The 16094-nt window shown below is 41.0% G+C and overlaps 1 protein-coding gene across 3 annotated transcripts in view; it reads right to left on the bottom strand.

Moving 5' to 3' along the window:
* The window catches only part of LOC139147056 (conserved oligomeric Golgi complex subunit 7-like), a 148812-nt gene extending 133426 nt beyond the window's left edge, over window positions 1-15386 (bottom strand). For 2 of the 3 annotated variants that reach the window (XM_070717907.1, XM_070717908.1), the window contains exon 1: window positions 15204-15363. In XM_070717907.1, the coding sequence (XP_070574008.1) occupies window positions 15204-15206 (3 nt within the window). In that variant the 5' untranslated portion in view covers window positions 15207-15363. Of the gene's footprint in view, window positions 1-15203 lie in introns of all 3 variants that reach the window. The other variant, XM_070717905.1, reaches the window with a different exon arrangement.
* Between the last annotated feature and the right edge of the window lie 708 nt (window positions 15387-16094).

Below are 16094 nucleotides of genomic sequence, written 5' to 3'. Positions count from 1 at the left end.
CATAAGCTGTCCCATCATACCATACATGAAGGCTGTAGCACTTGTAGTTACTGAGTTATGGACAAATATGTATATTTGAGGTCAAAGGTCACCGAGGTCACGTGACATTTTGTCAAAAAAATTGTTTTGCTAAGTTATCCCTATATACAAAAATCAGACCTCTAGCTCTATTGGCTCGCTCAAAATTAGATATGTGCATAATTAATGAGGTACAATATGTGGGGTCATAAGCTGTCCCATCATACCATATATGAAGGGTGGTAGCACTTGGTTACTGAGTTATGGACAAATATGTATATTTGAGATCAAAGGTCATCAAGGTCACATGACATTTTGTCAAAATATCCGAGATATATGCGTGAACGGATGGACTCACGGATGGACGAACAGACGGACATGACCCAATCTATAAGCTCACTGGACTTCATCCGTGGGGACTAAAAATTGTGTCACTGCATCCTTTTTGCAATATGAATACAATGAGAAACTAATTTTTATTTTTCGTGGCCTTATACATGGGAGTCTATGGAGATCTGCCTTATACATGGGAGTCTATGGACGTGTATACTAAAAATATGCAAATTTCACCACGATTTGCCCAAATTTGGGAAAGGTCACTCCTATGCACTTCCATACCAAGTTTCAAATCAATCGGACTTGTGGTTTCAGAGCAGGAGATTTTTTGACCAAAAATGGAGAAAATTACAAAAAAATTCATGAAAAATAGCAAGTCCAAGATACTGACCCAAGATGTGCACAATCATTTCATGTCAGCCCAAAGTACTTGCATGCTAATTTTTCATGTAATCTGCTCAGTGGTTCTTGAGTTTTTTCAATTTTGACTGTTTTTACATTTTTTCACTTAATTTGCATATTTTTGGCAATGACAACTTCATTTGAACAAAATCTCATCTACAGCCCATCATCCATGTACACACCAAATATCAAGATGAAATGTACAGCGGTTTTGGAGTTTTTGATGTTGACGGACAGACATACAGACATACAGACATACAGACACACAGACATACAGACATACAGACATACATACATACAGACATTTCCCTAGCCTATAAGAATAGCTTCCATTGCCATATATACATATGGCTATGGGAGCTAAAAAGGGGGGTTAGAAATTTCCCAAAACTATCTAACCGGCGCTCCGTTTGGCTCCATTTTTCGGAATTGGTACCTTGGAACCAGTCTATGTATCAGTATCAAATATCAACGCACTCTGTTCAGCAGTTTTTGACTTTTTGTCGTTTACGGAAATGGACGACATCAAACACCGGTTGAAACCACCTCTATATCACAACTTCCAGTTGTGATAACAATTGCAGTTATCCCTGGGAACCTACAAAGCAAATTTGATTAGTTACTGTGGAGAAGCAGTTTCTGAGAGGAAATATTTTAAAAAGTAAGCAAAATTTGACAAAAATATTCTTGAAAATGTGAATATTCAAATTTTTCTCTAATTTTCATAGCACTTAAATAGGGGCATCACTTGAAAGTTACTCGGCGAATTTGAAAGCAATCTGACCAGTGGTATCTGAAAAAATATTTCACCCAACACATAAAAATAGTGTCTATGAGACTTTGCTCACATTTGGTTAGATGAGGCAGGCCAAAGTGAGTGTATGTGGGGGTATTTAATAGCTATAGGTTTTAGCCTTTAATACTCATATTGTTAAGTGTGTTTGAGCATGTTTTGATGCACTGCCCAAAATAGCAAAGGCAAAGTTCCAGTATGTAATGGTTGGCAAGTGTAGCTGTTACAAAGTATCAACATTTTGTGTTTTGACTGTCTTGTATGTGACTAGTACTTTGATGGTTCTGACTTGTGAGCCATTAGGTCTATCATGTAGCTAGAAATAAAAGGAGTTGCAGCACTTGTTGATCAGCCACACTTTTCAATCCCAGGTTCTCGCATTAGTGGAGTTCTCCTCCCACTCAAACACTTGGCCAATACGATGTTTGATTTCTACAACATTAATTACACAAACTGATCTCAACCTTTTGTCACCTTTTGCTAATCCTGCAAACAGAGTTTATACAAGTGTTTGATTGACGGTCAGTTCACATCGCCAACGGTCATTGATTCCCCACCACCAACGCTTGAATTTCCTAAAAAACTGTCTTCCAGTCACGTTAGAATTTGAATATAACCACAGAGTTCAATCGGCAAGCAGCTTCTTGCTGACCACTTGGGAATCTGTCTGTTTTTTTGCAGCTAGGGAAAACTAAAAAGTGGCATTTTCTGGAGCGTGTGCCTACGTGTTGCCTGTTTGGTGTCCACTTACACAATGAACACCACCATAGCTTCGCGTCCTTTTAAAGGGAGGCTCCGCCTTTAACCCTTTTCCTGCCAAATCCATATTTCATCATCAGGTCAAGATGGTTAAAGTCAATGAAACACAACATGTTCCATACGGTGTATTTTAACATAATACTGTACATTTGAAGACTGTTGAAAACATAAATACTGTAAACTTGATTATTTTGGACTAAAGATGCTATAACATACCAAGCCAAGTGGGTGAAAATACGTCATGTTTTGGCTCAATACTGCTTTTTACTGACTTAGCTGATGGGGAAGTGATACTGTCTGGCAGGAAAAGGGTTAACAGTTTAACCCACTGTACAGATGTGCTGATCACATGATCTTGTCAGGTGACTGTGCTCATTAATATGCAGTCAAAATTCTGACTGAAACATTTGCCAATATACGGTATACCTGACCCTACTTTTGTTAGCAGCACAACCAGCAGTAGAAATGGGTCAGGGAACCAGACTAAGTGTTCTCTAGATTTGTTACTGGTTGCTTCTTAAGGCAGACCTCCAATGCGTCAGGTAGCCCTTGTGCCCCATATTGCCGTTGATTATACCAGTATTGGTCCTTCAACCACAGTCACTCTGGACTGCGTTTCAACAGTTCAATGTATCCTTCCATACACAGATACAGATAGAGAGGAAAGGAGGAAGGGAGAGGGCTGTCATTGGACCACCATGCTGATGTTTAACTCTACTTGGCATTACGTTATCAGCAACGCCTCCCACAACAGGGTCCAGACACTTCACACCAAAACCAACTGGGCCCACCCAACTTTGTCCCGAAATCATTTTGTACCAAAACCACCTCGTCCTAAGTACTACCTCATCCTACGCCACTTCATCCGAAGTTCCACCTCGTACTAAAACCACTTCACACCAGGTATATCCCTTTTCCTGCCACGTCCATATCTCACCATCAGGTCAAGATCGTTAAAATTAATGAAACACAACATATTCCATATGGTGTATTTTATTACATAATACTATACATTTGAAGGCTGTTGCAAACATAAATATTGTAAACTTGATTTTTTTTGACTAAAGATGCTATAACAGACCAAACCATGTGGGTGAAAATATGTCATGTTATGGTTCAATACCGCTTTTTACTGACTTGGCTGATGGGGAAGTGATACTGTCTGGTAGGAAAAGGGTTAAAAAGGCAAGGTTGTTTGCCAGGATAGGCTTTGGTATGCATACGATCGGCAGTGCATGTACCGTATCACACTTGTGTAACTGCCGAGCTCAACCTGCATTCTCGGTTGGTACTCATGTACAATAATAATGGTTTCAATTCCAATGAAGATTCATTGTTTTACAGTCTTTTTTCCGTATGATAATCCCAACAATTCGTGCTATTGTTAGACGTGGTGGCCATTTTTAATTTTTATGATAAATTTTCAATACTGCAAAGCTACATAGCGTAACTATCGCGTGATCGCGGTACAGCGTTTTGAATGGGATACAGAAACTCTGCAGAAGGAGAAACGATTGTTGACATGAGCAGTCACTGTACTTCAGCACGTAGTCCGCAGATTGCGGATTGAGAAAATAAACGTGTCCAAGTAAATAACGTAATATTTATGTACATTAACTTGATATTAATCAAATTTCCAGCTCATCGCAAAACATGTATTGCAAAGATTTGTCAATGACAAATACTGCACTGTATGGAATAAACAGTCTGTAGAATAGTTCAAGTATTACTACCCGAGACAAACACTGGTGTTGTCAATTTTGATTTCATTTAACAATCTTCATACTTCATCGAGTATTGCGTATTTCAGCCTTTGTGAAGCCATTTTATTGATATTTTCAATTTTTGACTTGGCTTTGTTGTGGAGCATGTTGAATCGTCTCCGCAGGCATGTAGGCACTAGGCCGTGATGCAAACATATTCAGCCAAATTATCATTTCGAAGCAAACAATTATATCACAGAAACATCATCAATTCTCTCTTGCAAAGTTGAGTTAAAAATTCAGTAAAATGTCACATAACGTGAAAAGTGTGATGGGGTCGAAGTGACTTGGGTATCGGGGGTCGAGGTGACTAAAAACCAGTATGGTACTGGGGTCAAAGCGGACAGGGGTTCCGGTTGGGATGACCTGTTCCCCAAGCGAGCTATGTTCAGAAGTCTGTTTTGTCACAAAAAAAGTCAACTTTTAAAACCCCTCATTTATGTACTCGTGTTGTTCTCAGCATCACAAAACAAATACACCTCTGCTATGTATCACAGCAAATAGTTATATTTGAGCGCCCCATAAATGGGATTCTCGTTTTTTGCGAACCCGGAAGTGTGTCTTGCTCAATGCATTTCCTATCGATAGCCCGCGTTCCATGCACCTTTTTTCAATGCCAATGCAACACTATCTGTGCAAAATTTGTGCCCATATGCTCCCGTGTGATGGAAAACCTCTTATTCTAACATCAGTGTTCTCCCCAGAAATTTCTGAAACAGGATCGGCTAATTTGCATAACAATAACTATGTAAATTTTATGTTAATTATGCAATGCAAACGTCACTTCATAGCATCAGAAAAAATCCCACAATAAAAGGATAAAGTAAGATCTTTCATGCACTTTAAGCACTTCATATATTACATCCATATTTTCATTCAAAGTCTTCCAGTTCTTTCTAGAATAACATTCAAAATCAGACGTTTTATGTGATCCTCTGTTACTACCGGTACATGTTTGTCTGTAGCCAGATTGCTATTCTAAAACCATGGACGTCTTTTTTAAACGTCCATGGCAAAACAGTCACACGGACAAGTTCATACGGGACTGAATATTGCACTTACAATTCGGAGTCAGAGGAGCATGCTTGCAGAGAAATATGTTCACTTTAAAACTCAATTCATAATAAAAAGAAGCCCGAAAATATTGATACCGGGTATTTTCAAGAACAAGATTTGAAATTGCATCGACTTCTACTTCGACAAACGTACGAAACTTTGACAACTGCGTAGCGTCGGCCGCGGCCGTGCATTGTGTGGAGCACACGTACCTGAACACACGCGACCTTTGAACCTATACTGTATACCCTAACCGTACGTACATAGCTGCTGTATTCAGACGATCACACGAATGATTATTTTAGCTCATGTAGTTCCTTTTTCTTTCATTTCATGGTGCCTTGAATATTGTAAAACGGGTCATGGGTTTTGAAACTGGATCAAGTGCAATTGTTTCATAAAGTCAATCGAACAAATCCATGCAAGTTACGAATGCGTGACACGAGGTGACACACATGGCTTCAACGTCATGTTTACGTACTGCTACACAGATCTCGAAATGGCTAACTCGGACACGCAACGATCTGAACACGCGGCAGTACCATACATTTTTGCATCTTGATTTTTGTCTCAATCAATCGTACGATTTCAGCCATTTCTGATCGAAATCACTTTTCCTGCACTTCGGATTCTTACAAGTGCGAGACATTGGTGGCAACGGCAGTTCAACCAGTTGCCTATAGTATAGATGCTTTGACCATTGAACTACCTCCATGCTTTGACTGAGTGCCCGCTGGCAAAGATGCAACACCGAGCCTTTCGTTGAGTATACTCCATGTCCGTTGTATAAAATCTGTACGATCGGCAGCCTAACACATTTCATGCTTTTTGAATTTAAGTTTCATCCGTCTTAGCCGATGTTCATTTGCAATACGGCCGGGGCCGGCCTATTTATTCTCCTCACAGACAGGCGGACAAGCGCGACTTTGGGCAGATCGTCCATGTAGCCGACACGAACACGAAGTGTGTGTTACCGGCTACCAAAAACTATGAAAAATAGTAAAGAATGAGCTACAAAATCACTATCAGTTTTAAGTTGCAGGTAGAATAAGTCTGTGCCTTTGTAAAAAATACTAAAAAAATTGTAGAAAGTGAAGAACCAGCTGAAAGTTAGTTGAGGAGACCTTGACGGCATATCATTTGCATCTCATTGTCGGCTACATCCATTTGCATCTCATTGTCGGCTACATGGACTGTGTGCCCGACTTGGGTGCTTTGCACCCGATAACCCTGCCTCATTGTGTGTAAAACACCTAAAGCATCGACATGAAAGGAGAACAGTCTAACCATTTCACACATTTTGGCGATGGAATAAACCTTTTAATCATCTGGCACGTCGTGTTATCGCCACATTAGAACCGTTTCACACTTGATACGCTCGCTGAAATAAAAGTGACAAAATCGCCGCCGAGAAACAATAGGTCTTCAACCACATTGAAAGAGAATCGGCGGACATGAAACAGGATCGGCATGAAAAATAAAGGATCGGGCGAAAAAATAAAGGATCGGGCGAAAAAAATAAAGGATCGGGGCCGATCCTGTTAAACGGCCTGGGGAGAACACTGAACATGGATGTACATGTAGTTGACTTCAGAGTTCGATTTCCTTAAATGTGATGTCCATGTAGTGAGTTGGGGTTGGCGCGCTTATACAATCTTCGCCCATCTGTGGTCTGATATCCCGCATAAGGCATAAGAGTAAGACCACTAGAAAGATTGCTACTTCAACTCTGTTGTCGTTTTTTAGTTGACTCCATTGATTATCTAAGAGGTTTTACCAGGATTGGGAGCCATGGCAATGCAAATCTATATCTTTCTCTGTACTGTGTCCTTTTAGATCGCCTTTAACTCCTGAAAACAACAGTAGATATCAAAACCACAAGGTTCATTTGCAAGCCAAGGGTTCAAAGATCATTTTCCGCCTGAGGGAAAATTCGGCCACCGATGAAATTTTTTGTGTCAAAGCGTTAAAGTTGAGTATGCAAAATTCGTGTTGCTGGAAGCCTTTTTGTTTCCCAAGTAAAGGACCTAAAAGCTGCCACCTGATTGGCCCAAAGGATGTTATATTGAGAAGGCGCTGTCCTAATTGAATATTCATGAGCACTTCCATATTTAGAGATCAGGCAGAGTGCTATGTGTACAATCATAATACTACCAACTCGTCCGGAAACAATGATCAATTTCACTATCACAGCGTTGTTTTACCTGCAACTTTGAAGAATTACAGTGTCAGGACATTTTTGCCACCATGAACCATTTATTCTTGCACAAAACCACAAACGGTAGAGTTAGAAAAAGACAAATGTAAACTAAAATGCTACAACTTAGGTGCTTTGCACGGAATACTGCAGTGTCATTTTCTCGAAAGGTGTACGCTAAGCTTTCAAGACCTTAGTTCTGGGATGATTGAAATGTGATGAAAACTTCGACTGCAGTGGTTGGTTATTTTCAGCTTTATCAGTTGGAGATAATTTGGGGGTATATTTTGCAATGAAATGGCTTTGGGGTAACTGACTCCTGAGGCGAAGAGGTTTTGGTATGAGGTTGTTTTGGTGCGATGTGGGTTTGGTGCAAAGTGTCTGGGAACCCCCACAACAGGCACCACATCAGTTAAACATACTTGTACATGTTGTATCTGCAGTAAATGTAGTGTACATGTAGCTCAAGGTTTTTTGCCTTGGTGTTAGGGTTGGATGGCAAAACCAGATACTCTGGCTTTGCCGTCTGATGCAAATACCCAGGCAAAACCTCGAGCTACAGTACTGTTGCTAATGCTAATGGTACAATGCATATTGCTCCAGGTTTGCGCCAAATCAGAACAAATTGAAGCAATAAACTTCAGAAACTGTTGCGCTAAGGCCAACATAGCCCTGCGTATAACGCCGGCAACACACAGCATGGTAACCGGAGAGGTCGGTCAGTTGTGAGGTCGGCCAGTGCCCGCGCTGACCAACTCAGCCAATGGGAGAGGTCAGCCAGGAGAGGTCAGCCACTTGCATATGATTGCGTACGTATTCTCTTCACAGTCAGCAGATGCTTTTATGTGCAAGCCAATTTTAGTTTTTTTAATTTCATAGTTTATTTTATTTTGTTGAACATTCAGAACACAACGCGAAGATGTTCCACCCTGAAAAACATCAGTCAGCCTCAACGTTTCTGTAGATTGCGAGCAGGGCGAGCGTACGATCATACGATCGAGAGGTATAATGTGTAGGCAGTCACAATGACGTTTAATCTTTGATTATTGGATGAATAACGTTTTACATCATGGTTTGACGGTAGTAAATTGTAGATTTAAAGGTTTTTTGATGGAAAGCAAAACATGATGTACCACACTGTGCGGCCTATGTCATCGTGTAGTTAGCGTTGAAGGGAGGTAACCTCCATGGCAGAAGGAAGTTTGCAAATATCACGCTCATGAATAACATTGACATCACTTTTGCACTATGACTCTGGCGAGACCTTAGAAAATAGAAAAACACTGTATTCTCGATCGTACATTTTACAATGTAAGTGGTTGCATACTCCCACTGGTTTGCCTACTGGCCGACTTGTCCATGTTGCGGAATACAAGAGAGGTCGACCAGTTGCAAGCTCGGCCCGTTGGGGAACTCGGCCAGCATGACAAGTCATTCAGCTGCAAGGAGCATAGTCTCACATGCCAGACCTCGAAACCTGCATGTGCGAGTGGCAAAGCCGCGAGCAGCGAGTAACCGCAGGTCACGAGGTCTGGCTAGAACCAACGTGCTATATATACTGTCTAATAGAATGCTTCGAAAATTGGCTGGATGAAAAAGTACATCTATTGTTTATTCATGAATGTAGGTGGAGCGTCTAAAAATAGCCTTTTGAAATCGACTGAATGATTGTGACATTCATACGGAATAGTAATGTTTCATTGGAACATTGGAAGTAAACTGCCTTACGTTGACCTCAGACAGAAGTACGGCTTCATGAAATCACGGTTACGCTATTATCAGTAACCATGATGAAAAAAATCTGTAAAAATGATCTATGCCGTTGAAGACAGTTGAGATGGACAGCCTGAAACCGAAGCAGAAGGTAGCCACGACAGGTTATCAGACCTTATGTTTTGAGGCGAGCGATCGCTCTGCTCGCCTACCGCTCGCGCAAAACAAATTCCGCGAGAGCGATTAGCCACTCGCGCCACAGCTGGGACCCAAGTTTTTGAGACCAAAGGCACACGTTGTATCCAAAATGTAACAGACTCTAATCTCCTCCGATGGACGCACGAAGCACACTTATGCTTTCAATATTCAGTTCACATCACTTCAGTATGAATTACGTTCTCGGCAAGCAGATTCTAGCAATGGAATGGATCGATTTACGTGCAACAATGTGATACAGTATTAGAATAGTACTCGACTAGTGATAGCGTATCGGCCGCGGGCCTAACACTTCAATATAGCACCACTACGGTTCGGTACATGTAGGCCTACACAAATCACAGTCACTCGTGGTCTATTCAGCTCTGGGACTATTCACCCAATAGACGTGTGTACATAAGCGAGAAAAAACCCAAGTCTGGGATTAATGTCACCATGTCATCTTCGACGTTCAATTTTACTGTGAAAAGTAGCAAGTTTGTCTATCATGTCACCGTCGATCGTTCCCTAGCATTCTCAAAATTCATACCTGGTACTTAATTTGCTTCAAAAACGCTCGTTTCGTGTGATCTTCGACCAAATTCGATGGACACATCGCCAAAACATAAGCGTGAGCAAAATTCCGGTCACCTCTTGGGCACCTCCACTTTACTGATGTTGGTGCCGCCTACCCATAAGGGGTGACTGGAATGTTGCTCACGCTTATGTTTTGGCGATGTGTCTCTTGAACTCGGCCAAAAATCACATTAAAATGAGCATTTTGTAAGCAGATAAAGTATCAGGTATGAATATTTTTGTGATTTTCGGCCGAGTTCAGAAGACACCTCGCCAAAACATAAGGCGTGAACAACCTACAAGTCACCCCTCATGGGTACGCAGCGCTAATGTCAGTAAAGTGGAGGTGCCCAACGTTCACTGTGAGGTGACCGGAATGTTGCTCATGCTTATGTTTTAGCGATGAGGCCGTCGAATTCGGTCGAAAATCACACGAAACGAGCGTTTTTGAAGCAAATTGAGTACCAGGTATGAATTTTGAGAATGCTAGGGAACGATCAACGGTTACATGATAGACAAACTTGCTACTTTTCACGGTAAAATTGAACGTCGAAGATGACATGGTGGCATAATCCATAGCCATTTGGTTTCCAGACTTGGGTTTTATCTCGCTTATGTACACACGTCTATGGGGCGAATAGTCCCAGAGCTGAATAGCTCACAAGTGACTGTGCGCAAATGTAGAAAGTACAGCCCTTTATTCTCATATTCTCAAACCAAATCCGTTTTCTTGGCTGCCATATTCTTTCAAAGTGTTCAAAACGCAAACAGTTATCCTGCCGCAGCAAGATTTCATCGGAAAAATATGTGCGTGACAAACAAGGATCATATTGCTTACGCTATCGAGATCGAACGTGGAGAAAATGTCTGCGACATGATGATTGGCACTACACGTCCAACTCGCGGAAACAAATGTATAATCTCTGATTAAACAGTTTAGCCTGAGCGACTGCTAGGTCTCTTGGTCCTTTGAAAGCCTAAAATAATTAAACTGACTCTGAAAAGTTGGACAGATACCCGATACTTCTGAAACAGTCATCGTAGATGACACAGTCCCCACTTGTTAATACGTACTTTGATTACAAGTCCTCAGAGACGATAGAGTCCTCTTCATGAGTTTGGTCTGTGATGTCCTTTTACTAAGTTTAAATAAAATCGGTGAATAAAATCAGTTGAGACGTGCCTGTGTTTTGGCTAAGGACATAAAAAAATTGTAACAAAATGGCTGCCATGCAGCCATATTGGATCATATCATGAAACAAATTGACTTACTTATGTATGACTTAGGTTAATGTCCTTGTACCAACTTTGAATAAAATCGGTTGAGATATGTCTGAGTTATGGCTCTGTACATGAAAAAATCATAACAAAATGGCCACAAGGCAGCCATATTGGATCGTATCACAAAACAAATTGATGTGCATATGTATGACATAAGTCAATCTCCTTGTACCAACTTTGAATAAATTTGCTTGATACATGTCTGAGTTATGGTTCTGTACATGAAAAAAACGTAACATGGCCACACAGCAACCATATTGGATCGTTTCACAAAACAAATCAATGTGCATATATATTACATAGGTCGATGTCCTTGTACCAACTTTGAATAAAATCGGTTGAGATGTGCCTGAGTTATGGCTCTGTACATAAAAAAATCGTAACAAAATGGCCGCCTGGTGGCCATATTGGATCGAATCACAAACCAAATTGACGTGCATGTCTATGACATTGGTCAATGTCCTTGTACCAACTTTGAATAAAATCGGTTGAAACATGTCTGAGTTATGGCTCTGTACATGAAAAAATCATAACGAAATGGCCACCTGGCAGCCACATTGGATCATATCACAAAACAAATCAATGTGCATATGTATGACATAGGTTAATGTCCTTGTACCAAATTGGAATAAAATCGGTTTAGATATGCCTGAGTTATGGCTCAGTACATGAAAAAATCGTAATAAAATGGCCACCTGGCGGCCATATTGGATCGTATCGAAAAACAAATCGACGTGCATATGTATGACATATGAAGTAATCTATGTACCAAGTTTGAATGAAATCGCTCCAGGCATATCTGAGATATCTGCGTGAACGGACGCACGGACACACGCACTGACACACGCACGGACACACGCATGCACGGACATGACCAAACCTGTAAGTCCCCCCGGAGACTAAAAAAGATCGCGAAACGATCATGAGTTCATTCTACCGTAAAACTTTGAAAGAAGTAAATTTTTGCGACATTTTGGCGTACAGCATAGGAGTTCTGTGTGACTGTCGTAAAATGGTACCTCTTGAAACAATTGGCAGCCCTCGGCCCTCTTCGCCTTTGAGTGTACACATCGATTATCGTGTACCTCGACGTGGCTGTTATGATAAATTCGTTTTGTTTTATGAAATGTAAACTTGTGATCACTTCGATATATCGTGGTAAAATCGGCCAAGTTAACTTTGGTTGAAGACCAACGAGCATGCAGGATGTTTCAGCGGGCCACAAACGTAAACAAATGAAACATAACTTGACTGTGGACTGCTGGTAGCACGATTCAGTGTAAAATCTAGTTCTGTACAGGTACTCGGCGTAGTTCAAACTATGGAGGTAAAAAAATACCCCCATGTTCAAAATTAAACATGTTTGATGACAGAACAGTCAACTGTTGTCTTGGTAGGTTTTTGTCTTAATCCCAATATATCCAATGCATACCATATAGTATTTTTAAAAGGCTTGTATGAAAAAAATCATGAAAAAGATACATGTCCTTTAAATAAGTATAACTTCATCTATTTGTCCATGAATGCAACAGAGGCCACATTTCTGCATATATTGTTTTAAAATGTTGAATGTTAGCCAATAAATATGCTATGAACATTTGGGTGGGAGAACACTGCTTATCCTGTTCCATCTATCAGAATATATATCCAGTACACAGTACTACAGATTTCCCATAATACATCATGATTTGTACCAACGTATATTCCCCTGTGAAGTCTACCATGTCTCCCATGTGTAGACAAATTCTTGGAGCAGTTGTAAAAATTTTGTAAACGTACTTTTAAAGACATAAAGGAATATGAAAATTGTGCTTGATTGAGAGAGGAGATGGCATTTTTGTAAATTTTCCACTGATTGCCTCCTCAGCCATACAGAATAAAGTGATGGAAAGTAGGGAGACTAGTTGCACCTGTTTTAAGAAACAAAAGGATATTGGTTTTTTTCCAGATAGAAAAGACAAAAAAATTTACATGCTAACTTGTTTAAGAGAATGACCCCTTCAGTTGGTCATAACTTGCTTCCCAAAACCATGGCATTTGCAGTACCTGCAGAATGTGACTTTTATGGTTATTTAACAGTTTCTTTGAAATTTATACCACAATATTTCAACATACTTTTAATAAATAAAATTAATCAATTATCTGGAGTCTGCATATTATTGCTTTTATGCAGAACTGAAAAAGTTATAAATTAACGTTACGTCGTTGGTACAAATCAAACAGGATTGTGGCTAATTTATTGTACTGTGCCGTATTTTCTCCCTTCTCTATTACATAACAATAAGAAAGACAGCTAGTGCATATTGTTTTCGTTATAAATTTTATTCATGCACTCTTCATACTGTTTTCAGGGGACCAGTTCAGTCACTCTCCTAATTTAAGCAGTGCCATATTCAAATCACAAGAGATGACACAATTTTTTTTCACTCGCCTGACTATTTTCAGGAGAGCTGCTAAATCACTCGCCTGAGTAGCTTCAGGAGAGTGAATTTTAGCTCTCCTGCCATTTTCAAAAAATAAGCCCTGGGTTATCTGGAAGGAGACGACGTTTCCGTGAATTTGCTGACAGGATATGGCCAATCTCTAATTTTAAGATTGCTCTGGGCATTGCTTCAACGCATACGATTGTTGATCGTCGACATCCTCTATGGAGTTTGCTTTTTCATTTTGCTACGTTCAAACTAAGCTCAGACTTTGGGCCCCATTCGACTGCCGATAAGATGGTGGTAAATGGCTTCACAAATAAATTCTCGCCATAGATTTTTGCTGGAGTGATTTTTGGCGCAGATATGTGAAACATGGTGGACAAATACAGTGAAAATACAGTGTCTGCGTTATGGCAGTCTGTACGCGGTGGTCCAAAGTTATACTTATTAGCATAGCAAAGACAGCCCACTTTTGACGTCATCACATTCCTGAGCAGTTGCTTCTAGCCAGACCTCATAACCTGCAGTTACTCGCACCTCGCGGCTTCGCTGCTCGCAGGTTCGAGGTCTGGCATGCGAGACTACAAGGAGCACAGTTGACCATTGATACATGGTTTCAAGGATTCTCACATTATCTGGGATATAGGATTGTGTGAAATTTGCACACGGTAAGGCGAGATTCTCTGACAAACAAAATTCATATTTCCACGTAAAACGCCACTGTTGATCAACAGTGGACGCTCCAAGAACACACGGGGCCGCATTGAATATGAGTTTTGCCTTGTAGCCTTGGTTGGGGCAAGGCGCGAGCCGCACAACAGAAGCCCAATCCCCACGGCCAACCAAGGCTACACTATTGCAGCTACGTGAGGACAATCTTCCATTTTCTTTCACTGGACTTATCAACCCAAACAATATTCTCACAGAAATAATTTGGAAACTATCAATGCACCTTTCACCGGACTCATTATTGTACAGTTAGTCATCTTTGAGCCATTTTAACAATATTTGATCCGATTTTTTGTCACTCTGTCTCGTTATTCCTCATTACAATATTCTCAGGGAAAGAATTTGGAAACTTTGATTTTCCAGAGGCTGCCAAATTGTGATCATGCCAATTAGCCAAATTATTTTTTCAGATTTGGACTTTGTACCAACACTTTCAACAGGCGCCATCAAGATTTTGGCAAAAAAATTCAGTGTTTCAAATCGTCCGGTCACCCTTATTAAAGCATCTACTGACTGTGAAGAGAATACGTACGCAATCATATGCAAGTGGCCGACCTCTCCTGGCTGACCTCTCCCATTGGCCAAGTTGGTCAGCGCGGGCCCTGGGCGAGCTCGCAACTGGCCGACCTCTCCCGTTACCATGCTATGTGTTGCCGGCGTTATACGCAAGGCTATGGCTAACACTGCTGCTGAGAAAAGCCAGGCGACTGGAGGTTAGTCTAGTCACTGTACAGTGATGCACAGTGCAGTGAACGATGCCACATTCGCGTCGTCGTCAGGCACAGCAGCACAGGACCGTCAGGCGTACGGCAAAACCAGATACTCTGGTTTTGCGGTCCTACCCAAACACCCAGGCAAAACCTCGAGCTACTGTACTGCAGCTGGCGTACGATATTTAACAGTCTCATTCGGTGTTCCACCACTGCTTTTACTTTGCCATGCAATTTCCATGTACCTACCATTTAAACTGCGTTCCAAAGGGCTAGTTCTGCACCGGTGGTTACAATTTTATCTTAGTTGAAATAAATTATAATGGTACATGTCCAAGACGAGACGCGACTTGAAGATCAACTCTATTCTTTCCAGCAGCAGGAGGACATGGATGGAGCTGGAGACGTGTACACGTTTGATATGTTGGCTTTAGATTCAAATATAGTTTCGGATACACCATAGTGACCCAGACTCTCTGCTGGGCTGGGGGCGCTGTCGCCACCTCGTCTATCGTGTCAAAAATGCCAGATGGTCCTGAGGATAATTTTTCATGAGTACCAATGAAGGTTCCTTGCATACAATATATAGAAATATCCATGTTCTACTGCCGAATCTTGAATAACCTTGGCAAGAATTTCAGGTGAAAATTACATAAAAAAATGGTAGACGCAGACAAGGGTAAAGGTCACTATACCGTCATGTAATATAACAAACGTTTTCATTGGCGGCAACTGCAGGAGGGAAATCAAGGTCGCCAATCAGATGTTACCTTACTTAGTAATTAAAATGGCTGCCTCTACTGCTACGCAGTATGCTTGCCATGTCGTCGAGATAAAAAAGAAAGGAGCCAATTTGCTCCTTTACAGAAAAATCACGCGCAAAGTTGCTAGAGTGCAGTGAAGTATGGATAAATTCCGATGGCGTTGAGAAGGAGGTCGCTCAACAATTACTCGGTGAATGCCGAGATCAAGCCTCGGTCAGCTACCATCGTGTATGTTGTCAACGTTTCACAGATAAACGTAGCTGCAGTACAGTAGCTCGAGGTTTTGCCTGGGTATTTCAATTTGGGTCGGACGGCAAAACCAGACTTAGGGATGTGAAAAATACGCTCGGGAAATGACATGTTTTTATCAATATCT

This window comes from Ptychodera flava, chromosome 13 (genome assembly GCF_041260155.1).
Source record: "Ptychodera flava strain L36383 chromosome 13, AS_Pfla_20210202, whole genome shotgun sequence".
NCBI classification, from domain to species: domain Eukaryota; kingdom Metazoa; phylum Hemichordata; class Enteropneusta; family Ptychoderidae; genus Ptychodera; species Ptychodera flava.
This window is presented reverse-complemented; position numbering and strand designations above follow the sequence as displayed.